General features: G+C 38.5%; 1 protein-coding gene across 1 annotated transcript in view; it reads left to right on the plus strand.

Moving 5' to 3' along the window:
* The window catches only part of EYS (eyes shut homolog), an 884,174-nt gene that overhangs the window by 626,207 nt on the left and 237,700 nt on the right, over nucleotides 1-20,267 (plus strand). The window contains exon 36 of the mRNA XM_063330257.1: nucleotides 7,860-7,972. Coding sequence (XP_063186327.1) covers nucleotides 7,860-7,972 — 113 coding nt within the window. The remainder of the gene's footprint in view (nucleotides 1-7,859; nucleotides 7,973-20,267) is intronic.

Below are 20,267 nucleotides of genomic sequence, written 5' to 3' on the forward strand. Positions count from 1 at the left end.
TTTGTAAATGGGAGGAAACCCAACTGCATGTGAAGTCTGCATTTTAATACGCTGCTAATCACAAACAAGTATCTATTCTCAAAAATCGCAGAATAAAAGCTGCTTACTTTTGCTTGTTTGTATCAATAGCCTTTTTATTCCTAAAGATGTCTAAGAAGACATTAGGTTTTTGTATAGATAGCATAGCACTCCCAAGGCAAGTAATTGACAAAGTGTTTATGATGTAGTTATGATTACAAAACAAAGAAGTAAAGATTTTAATACCACTTTAGACAAATGCATTACATTCAAAATATACACATATTAAAGTGGGAGAAATTATTAGGAACCCAATCAGTATGTTTGTTTTGGGGGGAAGGAAACCATGTTGTTAAAATATTTACCGATAATAGTGCTGGGGGGAATACGCAGATAAATGTTTATTTCCAAACCAAGCGATTAATTTGCTGTTCAGTGTGCAAAATGGATCATAGGTTGCCATAGCGAATTTTCCCTACACCAACCTGACATTCAGAGTCTTGAATGAACTTAACTAGGCACAGTAGCTGTCGTACATGTTAAAACTATATTGTTCCTGACCTTTGTGTTTATTCGTTGCCTATGTTTTCTATTTGTTTGTTTATTTGTGTTTAAAATCCCAAGAATGAGGGCTTTTGTTGAAAAACGTACATGGTGTGACTGGAACAATCATAATTAAGCTTTAGTGAAACTTCAGAAGAGGATAAGGGAGAGAAGCAGCAGCAGAGCTCTAACAAGTTGATTTATGCAGCCAATATTAAAACAATGTTCAGTTTTTCATTTTTTAGGGAATTTTATGGGTCCCATGTAATTTCCAACTCAGAATTGTGTAACTGTCTTTGTCCATGTGCATATTAGATTTGCAACAGATACTGCATTCTGCTAATTTGAAAATTGTTTTATTTACTATTTATAAAAGACAGGGGTGAAAAAAGAATAACAAGCATCTCTCCTGAAGAGTAAAATGTGAAACTTCATAGGACAATATATTTTCAAAGATTACCTGGTATAATTTGTCATGATAATGGCAGCAAAAGCAGACTGCTGACTGTAACACTTGTCAATCCATCACGCTTATTTCCTTGCCAAAGTGACTGGTAAAGGAATGGTATGGAAGAGAGGCAGCCTTCTGTTGTCCATAATCCTTATCAATAGTCTGTGTCAGCCATTGTGGTAAATCAAATGATACTGGCCTTTTGGTAGCCGAAGTGTAACTTTGAGAAGGGGAGTGTTCACATCCAGCCCTTGAACGCGAGTTTTGTTTCTTTCTAAGTTCCAGGAAGCCTCAGTGCAGTTCTCTAAAACGTGTTTGTGACACGGAGAGCCCACCTTCCCCTTCCAGCACCTGAACCTTACTGGCTTCAAACGCCACTTTAAACAGTTACATACCTTTCCACGTTGTCGCATTGTAGTAATATATCTGTTTTAAAGTCCTAACTGCCTCTGAACCTTTGCTGCTACAGAAATACACAGTGAACTGTTAACAAGCTTTTTGAGCCCTTCCCATGGGTTGGGAGGCTGGTTTGTTTATTGTGTATGGCGTGGCACAGTTTGTTATGTTTCGGAGTGGCTGAACAGCGCAGAGGGAAGCAATTCGCCTTGCTTCAGCCGTGTCGTGCTTGTGCAGCATCTCTCTCTGCTGGGAGGCAGAGATCTCTCCTTCCCCGAGAGAGCTGGGAGCAGCTTTTGGCAGCCTCAGGCAGAAAGCCTGGGGGAGGAAAAGAGACTGGGGCAGTCCTGAGAGGAACAGGGCGCTTACTTAAAGCTTGGCGGTGACTCTCAGCCATCTTGTAGAAGCGATGGAAAAGGGAAATTTTACTTGGGAGCAGTTCTGTGCATCTGGAACACTGAATGTTTTTGATACCAAGGTCACTGAGCTTTTTAAAAAGCAAGACAAGAGGAGGGGGCCCTCCCTGCAGAGACAGAGGAGGGAAGTGGGAGATTTAGAATCATAGAATTGCTGAGGTTGGAAGGGACCTTTAAGATCATCGAGTCCAACCTTCAACCTACCCTGACAAAAGCCACTTCTAAACCATGTCCCTAAGTGCCCCATCTACCCTTTTTTTAAACACCTCCAGGGATGGTGAATCCACCACCTCCCTGGGCAGCCTATTCCAATGTTTAATAACCCTTTCAGTGAAAAAATGTTTCCTAATATCCAATCTAAACCTCCCCTGACGTAACTTGAACCCGTTTCCCCTCGTCCTATCACTTGTCACCAGGGAGAAGAGGTCAGCCCCCATCTCTCTACAACCTCCTTTCAGGTAGTTGTAGAGGGTGATGAGGTCTCCCCTCAGCCTCCTCTTCTCCAAGCTGAACAACCCCAGCTCCCTCAGTCATTCTTCATAAGGTTTGTCCTCCAGACCCCTCACCAGCTTTGTAGCCCTTCTCTGGACACGCTCCAACACCTCAATGTCCCTCTTGTAGCGAGGGGCCCAAAACTGAACGCAGTACTCGAGGTGGGGCCTCACCAGTGCCGAGTACAGGGGGATGATCACTTCCCTAGTCCGGCTCACCACACTATTCCTGATACAGGCTAGGATGCTGTTGGCCTTCTTGGCCACCTGGGCACACTGCTGGCTCATATTCAGCCGGCTGTCAATCAACACCCCCAGGTCCTTTTCTGCCGGGCTGCTTTCGAGCCACTCTGCCCCAATCCTGTAGCGCTGCATGGGGTTGTTGTGACCCAAGTGCAGGACCCGTCACTTGGCCTTGTTGAACCTCATACCATTGGTCTCAGCCCACCGGTCCAGGCTGTCCAGATCCCTCTGCAGAGCCAACCTACCCTCAAGCAGATCAACATGCCTGCCCAGTTTAGTGTCATCTGCGAATTTACTGAGGGTGCACTCGATCCCTTCATCCAGATCATTGATAAAGATATTAAAGAGAACTGCCCCAGCACCGAGCCCTGGGGGACGCCACTTGTGACCAGACACCAACTGGATTTAACTCCATTTACCACCACTCTCTGGGCACGGCCATCCAGCCAGTTTTTTACCCAGCAAAGAGTACACCTGTCCAGGCCATGAGCAGCCAGTTTCTCCAGGAGAATGCTGTGGGAAACAGTGTCAAAAGCTTTGCAAAAATCCAGGTAGATAATATCCACAGCTTTTCCCTCATCCACTAAGTGGGTCACCTTATCATAGAAGGATATTAGGTTTGATAGGCATGACCTGCCCTTCACAAACCCATGCTGACTGGGCCTGATCACCCTGTTCTCCTGCATGTGCCGTGTAATGGCACTGAGGAGGATCTGTTCCATGACCTTCCCAGGCACCGAGGTCAGACTGACTGGCCTGTAGTTCCCCGGATCCTCCTTCCAGCCCTTCTTGTGGATGGGTGTCACATTTGCCAACCTCCAGTCAGCTGGGACCTCCCCGGTTGTCCAGGACTGCTCATAAATGATACCAAGTGGCCTGGCGAGCGCTTCCGCCAGCTCTTTCAATACCCTTGGGTGGATCCCATCCGGCCGCATAGATTTGTGCACCTCCAGGTGCTGAAGCAGGTCCCTCACCATTTCCCTTTGGATTACGGGGGCTTCATTCTGCTCCCCATCCCTGTCTTCTAGCTCAGGGGTCTGGGTACTCAGGGAACAACTGGTCCTACTGCTGAAGACTGAGGCAAAGACTGCATTAAGTACCTCAGCCTTTTCCTCATCCTTGGTCATTATGTTGCCAGCCCCATCTACTAGAGGACAGAGATAATCCTTAGTCCTCTTTTTATTGCTAATATATTTATAGAAACTTTTTTTGTTGTCCTTGACAACAGAAGCCAGGTTTAGTTCTAGCTGGGCTTTGGCCCTCCTGATTTTTTCCCTACATAGCTTAACTACCTCTTTGTGGTCCTCTTGAGTGGCCTGCCCTTCCTTCCAGAGGCCATAAATCCTCTTTTTTTCCCTAAGTTGCAACACTAGCTCCCTGTTTAGCCAGGCCAGCCTTTTTCCCCGACGGCTTGTCTTCTGGCACATGGGGACAGCCTGCTCCTGCGCCTTTAAGACTTCCTTCTTGAAAATCATCCAGGCTTCCTGGGCTCCTTTGCCCTGGAGGACTGCCTCCCAGGGGACTTTGTCAACCAGGCTCCTGAAAAGCCCAAAGTCCGCCCTCCGGAAGTCCAAGGTAGCAGTTCTGCTGACCCCTCTCCTTGCTTCTCGCAGAATCGAAAACTCTATCATTTCATGGTCGCTGTTCCCGAGACAGCCTCCAACCGTCACATCCCCCACAAGACCTTCCCTGTTTACAAACAACAGATCCAGCAGGGCACCTTCCCTAGCTGGCTCTCTCACCAGCTGTGTCAGGAAGTTATCCCCAGCACATTCCAGGAACCTTCTAGACTGTTCCCTCCCTGCTGTATTGTATTCCCAGCAGATGTCCGGCAAATTGAAGTCCCCCACAAGGACAAGAGCTCGCGATCTTGAGCCGTTTATAGAATATTTCATCTGCTTCCTCATCCTGGTTGGGCGGTCTATAACAGACTACTACGATATTTGCCTTGTTAGCCCTGCCCCTGATTCTTACCCATAAACACTCAACCCCATTATCACCATCATTAAGTTCAAAGCATTCATAACACTCCTTAACATACAGGGCCACACCCCCGCCTCTCCTTGCCTGCCTATCCTTCCTGAAGAGCCTATAGGCATCCATGGCAGCACTATAGCTACGTGAGTCATCCCCCCACGTTTCTGTGATGGCGACTACATCATAATTATCCTGCTGCACAATGGCTTCCAGCTCCTCCTGTTTGTTGCCCATGCTACGTGCATTAGTGTATAAGCACTTCAGCTGGGCTATAGGTCCTTTCTCCTTTTTACTGGCGGGAGCCGAAATTCTGCCACCCCCAGACTTATTCCTAAGGAGCCTGGTTACGCCCCCTGTCTTTTCCAAGTCTAGGAAAAGAAATCTGAAATCTATGAAATGGTTGCCATGTTCTAATTTAATATTTTGTCTTCTAGTAAAACCTGGTTTTAAAATCTATCAGTGTTTTAAAATCTCTTTTTCCTTTAAAGAAAAGGGCAGGTGGTTTTACCTCAAGGCTCTGGACAGAGCAAGAAGCCATCAGAATATGACATATGGTTTACTAGCTGGTAAGGAAGAGGCAAATATACAGGCTAAAAGCCATCATTCTTTTTATGACCTTTAATGGTAAGAAAAGAGATAAGGAAAACTATTTTGGAAAAATCTCTTCCCATTAATTTGACCAATTTTTGACCCCATTTAGATTTATACAATCCACAACATCCTATAGCAGAGTTCCACAGCTTAATTTTGAGTTGCACAAAAAGTATGCCCTTTAGCTTGCTTTAATCTTTGCACTGATTTATGTAATTTCATGTCCTTTTTATCCTGTATTGTGAGGAACTGTGAAAACTCTTTTATTTGTCTGCGTGCTACTCTGTTCTGACTCTCCTTGATGGCGGGTTTGCCTGAATAAAGAATCCTAGTCTATGCCTTCACTCTCTGGTCAGAAACTCTCATATGTACCATCATCCTTACATACCTTACAGGTTTTGCACACTGTAAAATTTTTGCGTATTGTGAAATCCTCTTCTCAGAATTTTGTTTTTTCTATCCTGAGTAACACAGGAAACGTTGAGCCACTTGTGAATGTGCTGAAGAGCACAGATCCCGATACAGATGCTGAGGGAATTTCTAGAGGCTCTCCATATTGAGAAAGCTCACTATTTAATCCCAGTTTTTCTGCTTCTGTTTCAACCATTCTCTTCATTTATTGAAGGCCTTCCTTGTTATCCCAGGGTGACCGAGTTACTCCAGAATCTTTTAGCACAGAAACCTGTTAAAAGCCTTTGGAAATCAAAGGCTATGTGCCAAGGCATCCTTTTTCACATTTTCTGTGTTCCTCCTGGGACTTGTGATTTCCCTTTCCAGAAACCATCTCGACTGCTCCCCAGTACATTATGTTCATCTATGTATCTGTTAATTCTGTTCTTTAATGTAGTTCTTAATGGTTTGTCTGGAATGAAACTGAGGCTTGCTGATGCATAGTTTGAGGTGTGCCCTTGTCCCCCTTTCCCAAATCATAAAAAGCAAAAAACCCCAAACCCATCCAAACCCAACCCAAACAAACAGAAAACCCAAAAATTCACACCTACCATTCCCATGGTTTGGATGCCATTTTAAGTGATGGCTACGGTAATTTCCTTTAGGACTTCTGGGTAAACGCTATTTGATTGGTCTTTTTTTTTTTTCCTTTTTTTTTTTCAATTGTTCACTTTGTTTATTTATTTTAAAACATTTTACAGTAGTAATTCGATTTGAGATCTCTGATGTATCCCTAATAAAAAGGGGTTCTGGCCTGGGAACCTCCTAGAGCTCCTCTACATTAAATTTTGATTTGGAGAGTTCATTTACATTTCCTGCTAGAGCCTTATCTCTTTGAACATTCCTTTTATACTTTGATGGTCTATTGGCCCTACAGCTTTTCTGGCAGGCTTACTGCTTCTGTTGGGTTTTAAAAAGAATTTACTGCTTGCCATTATGCTTTTAGCAAATTGTTCCTCAAGATCTTTTTATTTTTCTTTACTTGGCCTCCTTTATTGGATTTTTGCTGCCAACATTTATATAACTTCCTATTTTTCTTCATTTGGACATGACTTCAAATTTTAAAGGATGTATTTTAGCCTTTATAAACATTTTGTACCCTGCTATTTAAATATTCCGGTTTCTGAGGGTCTCTGAAGTACTTTTTTTTTTCCTAGTAGTTTATTTACATTTTATGTGAACCTCTGATAGTTTAAGTATTCATCTGCATGTGCTTCACCCTTTGGGATATTCCTTTGAATTTCCCTTTAAAAAGTCTCTTCGTTTTTATGTAGTGTTCCTGTACAAAATGATGTCCTCGATGGCTTTTTTTCTGTTGTTTCTGCAGGTACCTAAACCTGCGGGTATCTAAACCTGACTTCATGCTCAGTGTTAGGAACGGGTCCTTTGCAGTGTTAAGGACCAAGCCAAGGCTTGCTTCTCCTCCTGTGGGTTTATGACCAGCTGCCATTTAGTGCTTCAGGTCATATCCTCTTCCACCATTACCATGTTTTCTTCCCGAGTAGGACCCCAGTGCCCTATTCAGATGTGTGAACTTTCATCTTCATGGATAGTTCTAGCAGTACTTTTTTTTTCCTATTTTGGCATGAAATTTATTATATAAACTATGGAGTCTTACCTGCTATGTGGCCCCAAGGACAGGTACCTGTGATCTGGTGTGACCAGGAACCTGTTCCAGTCCAGTGGTCCAGTTCATAAAGACTCAGTTGCAACATTTTGGGTGGTTTGTTTATATATTAGAACACTTCTCAACATATTGTGTCAGTGTTATTTGCTTAGATGGTGAGATATGCATTTATTGTTCTGTGTTTTGTCAGTGCCCCTACAGTGATTCCCATTTTTAGTAGGTCCTTTGCTATCTTTGAAACATTATTAATGGTACTAGATTTCTTTGAGCAGGGAAGCAGTAGACTTAAAAGTAGAGTTTTCAAAGCTTCCTTGTTTTCCATTCCCCATGACCTGTTTTCATCTATAAAAAATAAATACCTAATTAATTTTAGAGAATTCCACATTTTGCTGATGTCTCACTGTATCTGTGGTGCTGTCTGTATGTCCAAAACTCTATGAGTTTATTTTAAAGTCAGTACTGCTTGTCTTTCTGTAATTTCTTTTCACATTCAAATTTTATTTTTTTTTAATGTAGTTAGAGAAAAAATGGAGGCCAGGAGGGTTCTTCAGGAGTAGGGTTAAATTATGTTACAAATCTTTTGCAGAAACTTAATTATTTTTAAAACTGATGGCAGTGACAACAAGAAAAATAACTGTCCATTTTCTCCTTTGTAGATACCTGGACCTGTCTACAATTTCACTGGCTGTATACAAGTCACAGAAATCAATAATGTGGGACCTTTCAACTTCTCTAATGCTGTGGGAAGAAATAATGTTGACAATTGCAGGTAAACTACCCTCTGTGCCTTTTCAAATCAGAAGAAAGTATTTGTGATGATTTTGCTTTCTTCCTTAAAAAGGGTGACCATTTTAGATAATTTCAACCATAGTTACAGAAAAAAAAAAAGTATTATATAGATGGGTATTGTGCTTCCTATAATGCTTCTGAAGCCTTTTCTTTATGTAAGATGCTTTTTGCAGAGTAGTTCAATTAAGCTTGACAGCTTATTTAGAGTGAGTTTTCACCCAATGAATGCTGAAACACACTGTACTAAGCAAGATAATCTGCAGCAAAATACAGGAGTGGGAAGTGGGGTGATGTGCCAGTTGTGTTTCGACTCATGGTTTGGGGATTTCCATTAGTCTTGTAACAAATCCTGATGACTTGCTGCTACATTTACTATGTATGAGATGTTGAAAATCTGGAAAGCATTGTTTCTGAATACATAAAAAACCGCCATTTGGTTTCATTTTTGCATATTCACATTGCTGTGGTCACGCATTGACTGAAGTAAAAGGCTATGCAAAGACAATGCGGTAGATTAAGATTCTGTTCTGGCATATAAAAGGTTTGAATGTGGGAAAGTGGAAAACAAAAGTAAGTAGAGGTGAATGGCATTTGTAAATCATGAAGACTTTCAGAAAAGAGTATGATTTTAGTCATAGAACATATGTCCTATATCCCTGGAGAATTTTGCGCAAACCTTTTTACATATGGCTTTAATTTTTTTCCCTAAAATTTACAAAATAGCTTAATTGATGTTTGTATGCTTGTTTAAACACTATGTTAGAAAGCTAGTGCTAACTAGCTTTCAGTGGATCATTAATGAAAGATCCATGAGATCTGGACTCTGCACTCCTACCACGAGCCCGTTAATGAACTTACACACATCACACTCAAAGTTATGAAAGGACTGTAAACATCAAACCCATTATCTAATCAGCCACCTGCCTCAAGTCCTAGGCATCTAATCTTTTGCCAGTAAAACTTACTCTGAACATAAAGTTCAGCTTGTTACACTGCACAGACCTGCCACCATTTTTATTTAGAAGAGCAGCTCAGTGTCATCTCCTTGTCCAAACTTGATGAAGAAATAAATCTTTGCACCCTTTGAGTTACCCAAGGCATTTTGTTTGGAAAGTGTTCTCTAAGTGCATTTAACAAACAGTTATGGGTGTAAATCCTGCCCTGTGACACGTGAATTTCGCATCTGCCCACACATGGCAGCTTGCGGCATCCTTTGCTCTTCACTTTAGGTATAACCCACATGCATCCTGACCATCATCAATCCTTACATATAAATTTTGCTTCCCAGAAAGTGTCCAGGAAGCCCAGCTGCCATTCTGATTTTGCAAGACAGGCTTCTTGGGAAGAGCCATTTGTTTTGAGAAGAAAGGAGAAAGTGCTTGAAGTTGCTTAAATAGGCCAGGAATGGATTATATATGTTACAAATACTAGTAGCTGCTGGATGCTAGAAAGCCTGGTGTACTTACATCCTGTTTGCAGAATTCATATGGTTCTGTTGATGCAATATTGCTACAGTTGGAGCTGCCTGGCAGTAACAGAGTACTCTACAATTTGGCAGACAAAGCAATCCAATTTCTTCCTGTAAGAACATCCCTGTATTTATCATCCAATGCCACTAAGTATTTCTGCTCTTGCTGTTGTAATTTTTCTTTAATTGACCTTCTTCATATCATCACCTGGTTTTCAATTTTTAATGCTTTTGAATGCCCCTGCTTTTGCATTTTTAGCCATACTGTAGTGGCATTCAGTTACTCTGCGGGGGTTTTTACTTCTTGGTGCCCCAGCAGCATGGATTACTTCGTTATTGTGGTGTACATGAGCCAAAGGGACACATATGGAAACTTCTTAAAGTGTATGGGCTTGCGAGTGAATTTTAAGGTTATGAATTTTTAATAGCTCTGAAATTTACTCAAATGTGTTCTGCCATTTTTTTTAACTGGGTCTATTTGAATTTTAAAATACCGAAAGGATGAGCTAATATGTGCAAGGAATATAGAGAGCTTTCAAAAACAAATTTTAGATACAGTTCATTAACCTTTTCAAGACTATAGGCATCACTACTTCAGGACAAGTCACTACCTTCCATAGGATATTATATACTCCACGTTGCTTATCTCAGAGATCAATGCAATGTAGGTTACTCTTTAAAAATTTTTCAGAATTAAGAAATGTAAAAAACGAAGCCATAATATTAATTTCACTGGCATACATATCTGACTATCTGCTGTCTAAAATGCCCTAAATATATAGGGCAAGAACGCTGTTTGGAACTTAAGCGTTCATATTTTGTAATGCAAATTTCATAGACTGCAAAGGAGGGAGAATTGTTTTAACTTGGTAGAACTGAATGGGAGATGTGGGCAACATGGAAATTGCCTTTCCTGTAATTTTGGAAGCAGGTACTAAATTCTGCTTAAATTCAAGAGGACAGTTGGTAAAGGCAGCACCGGGCAATAGAATAAGATCAAAGACCTTAAAACTTGCAATGATCCTAATCGTTATGAAAGATGCAGGATTTCTGTGCATGCTCAGAAGCACTGAGGCTTCAAGCATGAATCTTTAACTCCGTTAATCTGTAAGGCCATGGCCCAGATCTTCTGCTAATCACATGCATCAATGTTTAAGCCTGGAGCTCATAGATACACGACAACAAATGGTACCGTGGGGAGGAGAGAACAGTAGGAGGGATGTATTGCACTGAGGGCTCATCAGAGCTTCCTGCTATAGGATGTAACCAAAGTGGAATAAGAAATGGCAGAATAATGATCTGGGCAGGAGGATGAATTTAAGCTTGACTCTCTGAGAAGCAGATTTGCAGCCATAAAAGTGCTCTGAGTGCTTTCAGGAAAGGTTATAATAGAATCGTATCAATTAGTAAAGGTCAGTCTCCAATAGGTAGTTTTCTAGAATTATGCTAGACTACATACTTATCTAAATCTTGTCAAAGTTTGTGTTAAGATTGTTTAAACTATTCCTATCTCAGAGCTATGACTATATAGGCAATTTTGAAAAAGATTATGTAATGGAGAACAGTAGCAGAAGAGACAATTGGAAATAACAGATCTCGGACGAGATCTGTTAAGAAATGAAATCTTTTTTGTTTTTTCCTTCTTCTGAAGCAGGCAAGATACTTGTGATGTGTTAATGCAATATAAAGTTTTTGTGTTTCAGAAAATGGAATAGATTTGCAGGAAAAATGACTATCACTTTCAGGTAGAGTACAGATGACATATATAAATTAAGCTTTGAGTCCCAGTATTAAAAGCTGGTGTTTACTGCAGCTCACTTCTGGTTTAGTGTCTGGGAGCCAGGACTGCTTTATATTCCTGTAAGAGTTTACCGCACGTAGTAAATTCAAAGGTTCCAAACACACGCACATAGATAAAATATATACATACAAATATAAATATGCATACATCGATGCATATGCATATACATCTATCTAGCCAAGCCATGATTTGGTCCTTTTAAAAAAATTCCTTACCAGCAAACAGAAAAACACTGCTGTTTTCCTAAGAGGAGCCTCACTGATGAATGCAAATGCACACGGCTGATTTGCACTCACAGACAGGAGCTAATAAGCTGAGTTTTTCATTACTGCCCATTGGACAGATTTTCGGTTGATTTTTTTTAAAGATTTCATTTTGCTGTTAATTTATCTTAAGATGTTTTCTCCAGGCTGAAACTGAGCTTCATTTCAGCAAAGGCTCTGATTGCTATTTGCATTTAGGAAAGAGCCTCTTGAATGTGCATTACCCAAGTTCCGTTCCATCAAGAGGACTGATGGGTTCCCTAATGCATGGCAATTTTCTCAGGAGCTATGCAATACGTTTTGGAGATCTCTCCATGTTTTCAGTAAGCCCTCGGTTCCACTTTCCCCTCACTTAACGCACTTCCCAACAAGCTCTAAATCCCCTTCCTTATGTGTGAGTATTCCCCTTTCCATTCTGTGGTTTTCTGTGATATTTTTACAAACATCCCAACAGACCCCTAACAGCTTTGTGAAGTTCAGTCTCCTGCGCAATTTCTCAGCCTGTCTCTTCCTCTGTGGAATTTCCTGCTTTTTAAGAATATTATAAAACATCACAATTTGGAGCATCTGACACCATGCGTCTGAGATGTTTGATTTCTGTCTTTGGAATGAACTGCATATTTTGGAAAGTGGAAAGTTGGGCCTGTTGAAAGTTATTTTTCAGCTAGTTGTGAAAATTGGTTACCATTTAACACCTGGGAAAGGAAAAGTGCTTATGGTGGTGCATTCTGTACGTTAATAGTAAGAGTCCTTACAAGACTCGGGTGAGATTAAAAAGTTTCTTCATATGAATCCACCTGAGCTGAAAAACTTAAATTCAATCAAATGTACACCTGAAGGGGAAATCACAGAGTTCCAAACTTAAGCTTTCTGTCTACTTACATCTTAATTTATGAATAAATGCAAGACCCTATGAGAAACGTTGCGCTTCTGTTATATGTGAAAGAGAGATTATTCGTACTTTTAAGTTATATTCTTACATCTCAGCATAGGTAGTCGCACTCATATTTTTTCATTTACAATTTGGAGTTATGTGCTTAATTCTGAAATAGGAAAAAAAAAAAGATACAGTGTTCCTCAACACTGTAGAAGAAAATGATCAAATGAAAAATACTATTAGTATTAGCACTATTTGGTTTTATTTATTTAACAACTTTTCTGTGTTTTCTGTGATTAGCATAGAGATGGGACTAAAAGTTTCTGAAATACAGAATCAGAAATATCATTCACGTGTATTCACCACATATATGATATTATGTTAATAAGAATTCAGTGCAGTTTTAACACAGAGACTGATAACAAGCATTTGTTCTTCTTTATACATTTATTTTCTTACTGGCTGATAATCTTTTGTGTGTGTTTCTAACTGCCACTTCCTCCTCTTCCAGTGCCTGAATTGCTTTTATATACTTTCATCCCCTTTGCTTGATCTGCCATTCTTGATTTCCCTCATCTTTTACAAAATTTGTTTGCAATGTTTTCTTTACATTTGTGAGTTTTGCTGTCCTGTGCAATTTTCTTTCTGTTCTGCATATGTATATGAATTCTGGTTTTTTTTCTGTTACCTTTTCTTCGTCCTTTGGCATTCCTGTTCAGATGATGGCTTTTCAGGGATACAGACTTCAATGTTGAAAAAGGAAAAAAAAAAAAGTGACAGATCTAGTCTTTCCTACTGTTATAAATCCTCAAAATCGCTTAAATTGTTGTGTAAGCCTTTAGCTCAGTCTTTTGAAGTATTCTGTGAAATTGTTTGTGATGGGTATTAGACAAATCCGTGTGTCAAATACATGCAGGTGAGATAATGTGTGTTTGTAAATATTTCATTTCTCTCCCTATTTCTGGAAAAAGTTGCCTCTCATCAGCATGTTACAAAACTAACACCAGTCTTTCTTGGGGCAACTCTCTATTTCTGAAAGAATAATAATAATTTTTGGTGATGTTTATGTTGACCTTACTTACACTTCTCTAACTTTAGGCACGTGTGTTATAGCAACAGAGGATCGTTTCTTAATTCTGTCGACAGAATTCAGTGGCAGTCACTGTCTGTTACTGTGTCTGTAATGAACAGTGAGATGTGGATTTCTGCTGGAATTGCCAGGTACCTGCATGGAAGCTAATAAGACAAACTTAAAAGATACCATGCATTTTTTTCTTCTGTTTCTATCAAGGAGCCATTTGCAAGTTTATATGTCAATGTATGCATGCCAATGCATAAGTCCGAGGCAGTGTGTTACTGCAAATAAATAATATCTCAGATATTTTGGAAAACACCCTGATACAGTTGCACAGAAAGGAAATTTTGTTATGAATAAGACTTATGGATTTATTAATTAAATTGTCTTTCTAGTACTGTTCATGTGTTCATTATTTTAGAACGTATTTGTTTCATGTTCTGAAGAAAAGGTTCCAGTGCTGGAGAAATGCTATTTTGCACTCATGTCACAATTTGTATCCATTTTAGTGCAGTTATGCAATACTGAATATCTCCAGTTACTGGTGATTCTTACTCTATATGATTACGAAATTTATTAACAGAATTTATAAAGCTTCTTTCACCCCAAATATTTAAACATTGCATATAAATTGATCCCTTTATGCATCAGTAAAAATTGCGAAGCTTTAATCAGAATACTCATAGTATAGAACAAAATTTGTTACATAAATAGTTTAGGGAGGAAAAATATGTGTTGATGACTTTTGTTGCAACAAAAAGTTTCTATCTATCTGCTTTGGCATCTTTACATTGAGCGGTAGATTGAAAGCGCCACAAACAACTGTGATTAGTGTATAAAGTCACTGTATCCATCCATGGCACATCACACACATTCTTAAAACATGGAAATAGGAGAGATTGCCTATCATCAGGAGCCTGTTCAGTAGATCATCACAAGTTCTTACACAGGAGATAAGAGAGTTAAGGATGTGACAGAGCTCAGTGAACCACCACGGAGTGGTGCAGAAATTCTGGGAGGCATTATAGTCTAAAGGACAACACAGTGAATTCTCTGTACTTGGAGCTTCTTCAGTGTCAAGAGTGATCAGAACTAGGAGGCTGCCAAGATAGCTTAAAAGCCTTTTTGCAGTCTTTCAGCCTTTCTTACCTGTGGGTTACATGGTAATCTGACACGTGGAGAAGTGTAGGATTTCAGAGGTATATTTTTAGCTCCAGCAAATGAGGAGAACCCCCTTTTTGCTTTATGTCAAAGATCGTAGTTCCAGGAACCCTACAGATTGCCACAACAGTTTGGGTTGCTCTAGGTTAATCATAGTGTCACTTACCTTCTGCCAAATTGCTTTGAGTATTTATATTTCCCTAGAAATTCTGCCATTCAAACAAGAACTGTGCTTGAACATGATTAGCTTCTGAAATGTAAAACTTCTAAGATTTATGAGAAAGACTTATTTTCTCATGAATGAATGTAACTTTTTCATTTCAGATTTCAGCACAGCTTCCCCGAAAAACAAATTATGAATTCCTTTTCCTGGAATTAAAAAAAAAAAAAAAGAATTGGATTGAGAACATCCTAACTTTCCTATAAAATTGGAGCAGATTCACAAAATAAAAACTAAATTTAAAGACATTTTTCAAAGTTCTTAAAAATTCACTACCTATTTTTTCACAGCATTAATAATACCATGTGTCATAGCCATTGCAGTGCTCTTTGGAAACTTTACCTTAATGCTTAAGAAAAATTATTTTAGTGACACAAGACATCAAGTAGTATGGTTCAGTAGCTTCCTGAAATAATCACTTGGGCTTCTAGCCAGACAGGTATGTGAATAATAAACCTCGCTTCTTCTACTTTCTTAGAATAGAAAAAATGCTCTCTTAGAACAGCAAAAATAATCTCAATTTTTTCTGCCCGTTTAAAAGTTGCAGATGGGTGCAGGGATGGTTTGACAGAATTCTGCTTTAAGAACATTTCGATATATATCTACTCTTAAATTTTTTATGAGCAGTGGTTCAAGAAAGCTAAGTATCTAACAGAAGGAATTGTCTAAAAAGAATGGAATAGCAGAAGAAATTATCTTGCATGCTTTCTTTATTGGACTACAGTCACATTTAGCTTTAGTGCGAGCATTTGATGTCATTCCAATTACAGCAATCTATAGAGAAAAAAATGTTTTGTTATATACTCACAAATAATTAAATATTGGAGCAGGTTTCCATGACATCCAAGTTACGTGCAAAGAGTGCCTCATAATGGAGATGTAGTTGTTCTTGTTATTATACCAGACTGTATTGTGAAGAGAGGCATATTAGATAGAACAAGTAAGAACGAGAGTCATACTGAACGGAATAATTTGCCTACTGGAAGCTTGAATCAGTATAATACTTTCTCTTTGATTTTTGAGATTCGCTTTTGAATTTGATACAGGAGTAATAAGAAATCATAAGAGTTGCCTTCAACTGCTAACAGCCGGAATCTGAAGGGAAAAGTTGGGAAGTTCAGCTATATTCTGTCTAGCAGCTCTCTGCTGGCATCCATTCTGTGTCCTTCATTGTGTCAGTGAATAGACCACAGGACTTCATGACTTATAAAGTATTTGTGGGTTAGTAAAAATCTCATTTAATGAAGATAAAAGCGAAACAATCAGCAACATCACAGAACCTTGTGGGTTTTTGTAGAAAATAAAATCCATCACAAATAATATTCCACTTTCTGGAAAAGGTTTTGAACATTTTTTACAATAAAAAAAGATGGTTTAAGCTTCTCTTTGGCAGAGCACTTGTAATAACAACTGTTCATTTCAGAAAATTATTAAGAATCCAAGTTTTAAAACCAGATTTTTTTAAAGTCCCTTATATTATTGATATCCAAAAGATGCCCACTGTAGTGATATGTATTGTGAACCTATGAATCAAAATTTCATATATTAATATGCAATTAACTTTATAAAATGTATTTTCAATAAAATAAAATTCCTCTAAAATCGTTCAAACATTGCAGGTTTAATTATTACAAGAATTGTAAGGCCTGAAAAATGGAAATATGTAGTAACTTTTTTGAAGTTAATTTTGTACAAAACTTTATATTTGAAGTTCTTCTTTAAAGAGGCCAAACCCCAATGGTACAACAATGTTCTGAAGAGGTTTTTTTTAGTTAATGTAGACAAGCAACTCAATGTAAGCTTCTGGAGCAAAATGATAAATGTGATTTCTGTGTGTCTGAACAAGAAAGCTGGAAGACAGTTTCATTTCTGTGTACACTGTTGATTGTGATATCGGTTGTACTGTATTGCATTGTATACTGCTGTGCACTGGAGCAGTACCTAAAAAGTGCAAAAGATGAAAGGTATAATTTAAAAAAATCCTCAAAGAAATTGGTGTTTGTTTTTTTTTAAGAAAGGTTTGCAGAAAGATGCTTCAGGAATTCGGACTCTTTGCTTTTTTTCTAAAATATGACTGAGGTCATTATAGTTTATACGAAGGTAACACATATCTTTAATGAGGAGAAATACTGGACACAGAGGAGGTTTCTTTAGCTCAACAGAGACCAGCATGTTAGAACCAGTGGCTGAAGGCTGTAACCAGATCATCTGAATTGGTAATAAACCAAAAAAGCTGTAACAGTAATGATGATTATAATTGGTGCAAACTACCAATTGAAGTGGTGTCTTCTTCACGTGTTGCTGTGTTGCAATTAGACTGCATATTCTTTCTAGAAAGGATTCTCAAGACAGGCATAACTTATTAGGCTTAGTACAGTTGTAACTGCAGGAAATATAAAGATCTGAGATAAACAGAAGAGATTAAACTCTAATGTTGCATGTCTACCATATGTTGCCAAGTGATAAATTGGCATACGTTCTTATTATCAGGAAATCTCTACATCTTAGATGCCATCATTCTTAGGTCTTAAAATAGAAAATAGTGAATAAACTGATAAAATATATCGTTTTTTCTTGCTGTAATACATTCTTACCTAAATGAGTCTGTGAATCAGATAGTATCTGTATTGGCTGATTAATATATAAACAAGTTATTATCAACAGCCAATAAACCGCCTTCTCTGGGGAGCTGCTAAGCAAAATTTTATTTTCTACAGGGACTGGGGATTGTTTGTTTAAGGCTGTAATAAGGCTGTAATATTAAGTAATGCAATGCTAGAAAGATATATCATCCTTCAAGGGACCTTGGTTATAAAGTTAAGAAAACAGTCTTATCCCTACAAGTACTTGATTGCAGCAGAAAAACAAATATATTTACCAGTAAAAGAAACATTAATTCCCCTCCAAAATTCATATAAATATTTTACAATTACCTAATTTCTCAAAACCTAAATTGATTATAAATAGTTTATGTGTTTTTTTCTGTATCTGTAACCTGCAGGACTGTTTAATCATATCCTGTCTGACTCTTGCTCTGCAGTACTGTAGATATACAGTGCATCAGTGCCCCCTGCAGCCTTGAAACACTAGCGTAACATTTGAAAAAATATGCTACTGATCCTCGTTGAAGTAACTATTTAGAAAAAGAACAGCTTTAAATCCTGTTGTATCCTTTCCTTTTTTCTCCTTCCTTCTTTAAAAGTGAAATCACAGCTCTTGGGTAAAGAGAAAATGCTTGAGAAAATTAACCTAAAATTCAAGACAGATCATGATATATTCATGAGAATAAAAAATCCTTTTTTTTTCCCCCCAAAGAATTAGCATATGAAAAGCAGAAAACAGAAGCATAAGCAATTCAGAATATTTGTGTAAACTTTAAAATGAATAGTTACAAAAAGAAAGTCTGGCTCTCGGAAGATGAAATTCTGTAATGTGTTGAATGTTCAGAGTATACAGAAATCACTGGTTTGTCTGTGCAAAACTGCAGCAGGTATACACGCATACTTTTGACAATTCACTCAAAATCACACAGACAATATAAAGATAAGTTTGAGGTTTGTGCCCTCTCCTTTAGCTCCTACTAACATCTTTCTCGAGTCATTGGTAAATTTCTAGAAACAGTATTAGTCGTGGGTTTGAGGATTTTGTTTGAAGCTCTGACGCTTAAAGAAAGCAGTGGTTGGTCATAGCAACAGTAGAAGTCTGAAGTAATTTATCTATGTATGGGTAAAAGGAAGGATTTCATCTCATAAAATCCTGAGCTGTGAAAGTTACAGTGTCAGAAAGAGGATATGAACATAAATGAATTGAACTTCAAAACACCCACTTGTCTCTATGAGAAGAAGACAAGAACCTGTTGAGACATACATGCTCCAGGCCAGCTCTCTGAAGCCAGATTTCCCCATTTTCCTCTCTCCATCCACACTAAAATTAAGCGGTAGATAGCAGAAGAAGATGCTGTGCTGCTAGTACTCATACAAGGTCCTAGTTGACACAAAAGTGTGAGTTAGCATTTCTTAACCATCAGAACAGTTCCTTATACAAATAACAAGATGTAATATGAAATTTTTACATGTGTATGGAGCAAGGCTGAAGGCCAAATGACATTAGCCAATTGAAAATGCGGTAATTTCTTCGAACAAACTGCCTAACGCGGGTGTTACAAAATTGAGTGAGTGGTGTGTGAAAACAAAGGGAAGTGGTTGGATCTCTTGAGTTTCTGGGCAGTATAAACACAAGTGTAACATCAATAACTGGCTTCCAGGATTTACCAATTACAAAATCCATTTCATAAACCAGAAGACATAAAATAGTCTTGACTGAATTAAAGTATACGAAAGAAATTCACCAGACTTCAGAATTCTTCAGTGGCAAGATGGTTCTACTTGCAAATAAGATTAATTTTATTTAAAGTAAATATTTTTTTTTCCTTCAGAATAAATTTCCAATGTAAACAGAGTAAGGTAAATTCTCTAATTTGGGAATATGGCCATATAATTAAGCCTTTGTCAGTTTTTCATCACACTTGACTAATTGAAGGAACTTATTATTTTTTACTAAAAAAGGTGTATTTGTACCTCCTAAGCCCTACTAAACCTTTTGCAAATGGCAAAGGACAATCTGCTTTCCATGGTGGGTTTTATTTTCGTCATTTAAATCAAAAGGTTAGATAGCACAACAAAGTAATCTATCTCTTAACCTCCTGACTGTGTTTCAGATGATAGCTATCATAAGATTGTTTTGTTGATACGATTATGAGGATTCGGTTGGTATTCTTATACCCGATCTGCTTTGAGATAACGACCCTGTTAAATGACTAATATGGATGCTTTAAATAGGTGCTTTTCATGACTTCGGTTATGGATGGCAGAAAAATGTAGTGCAATCCGAAGCTAACACTAGAAGTATTCATTCTGCTATTGAGAATATTCTCCCAGTTTTGCCTCAGGTTTCCCTTTGTCTCTTGCTTTGTACTTGTTTTGTACTTTTGTAACTTGTTTTGTAGCTGGAAAGATCAATGACTTTGGCAACTGGCATTGCCTAGTCCCGAGTCATAACCGGGTCCTTAAAGCTCCAATGACACAGCATTTGGGTTCAGGTAGCGTTTATGGTAACCAAAAGCTGTTAGGATCAACGGATACAAAATATCAATTCTTTTAAATGTTACCCTGGAACAGGTTGAGCACCTGATAATTTCAATATAACATACTTTTAGTTTAACGTGTTCTCTGCTTGCCTATGATCTTGCCGTTCGGCTGATAAGAAGAGGGGAGGGTATGAATAATCCATTTTTAGCATTTTTCTGTTAAGTAATCCAGGACAAGAAAAGGCAGCTCCTTAATTATTCCTAGTCCCGACCAAAACTGAATAGTTTAGGGCAGTGCAGTGGCATGTTGTTCTTCTGCTGCAT

The sequence above is a fragment of the Chroicocephalus ridibundus genome, chromosome 3 (genome assembly GCF_963924245.1).
Source record: "Chroicocephalus ridibundus chromosome 3, bChrRid1.1, whole genome shotgun sequence".
Classification (NCBI taxonomy): domain Eukaryota; kingdom Metazoa; phylum Chordata; class Aves; order Charadriiformes; family Laridae; genus Chroicocephalus; species Chroicocephalus ridibundus.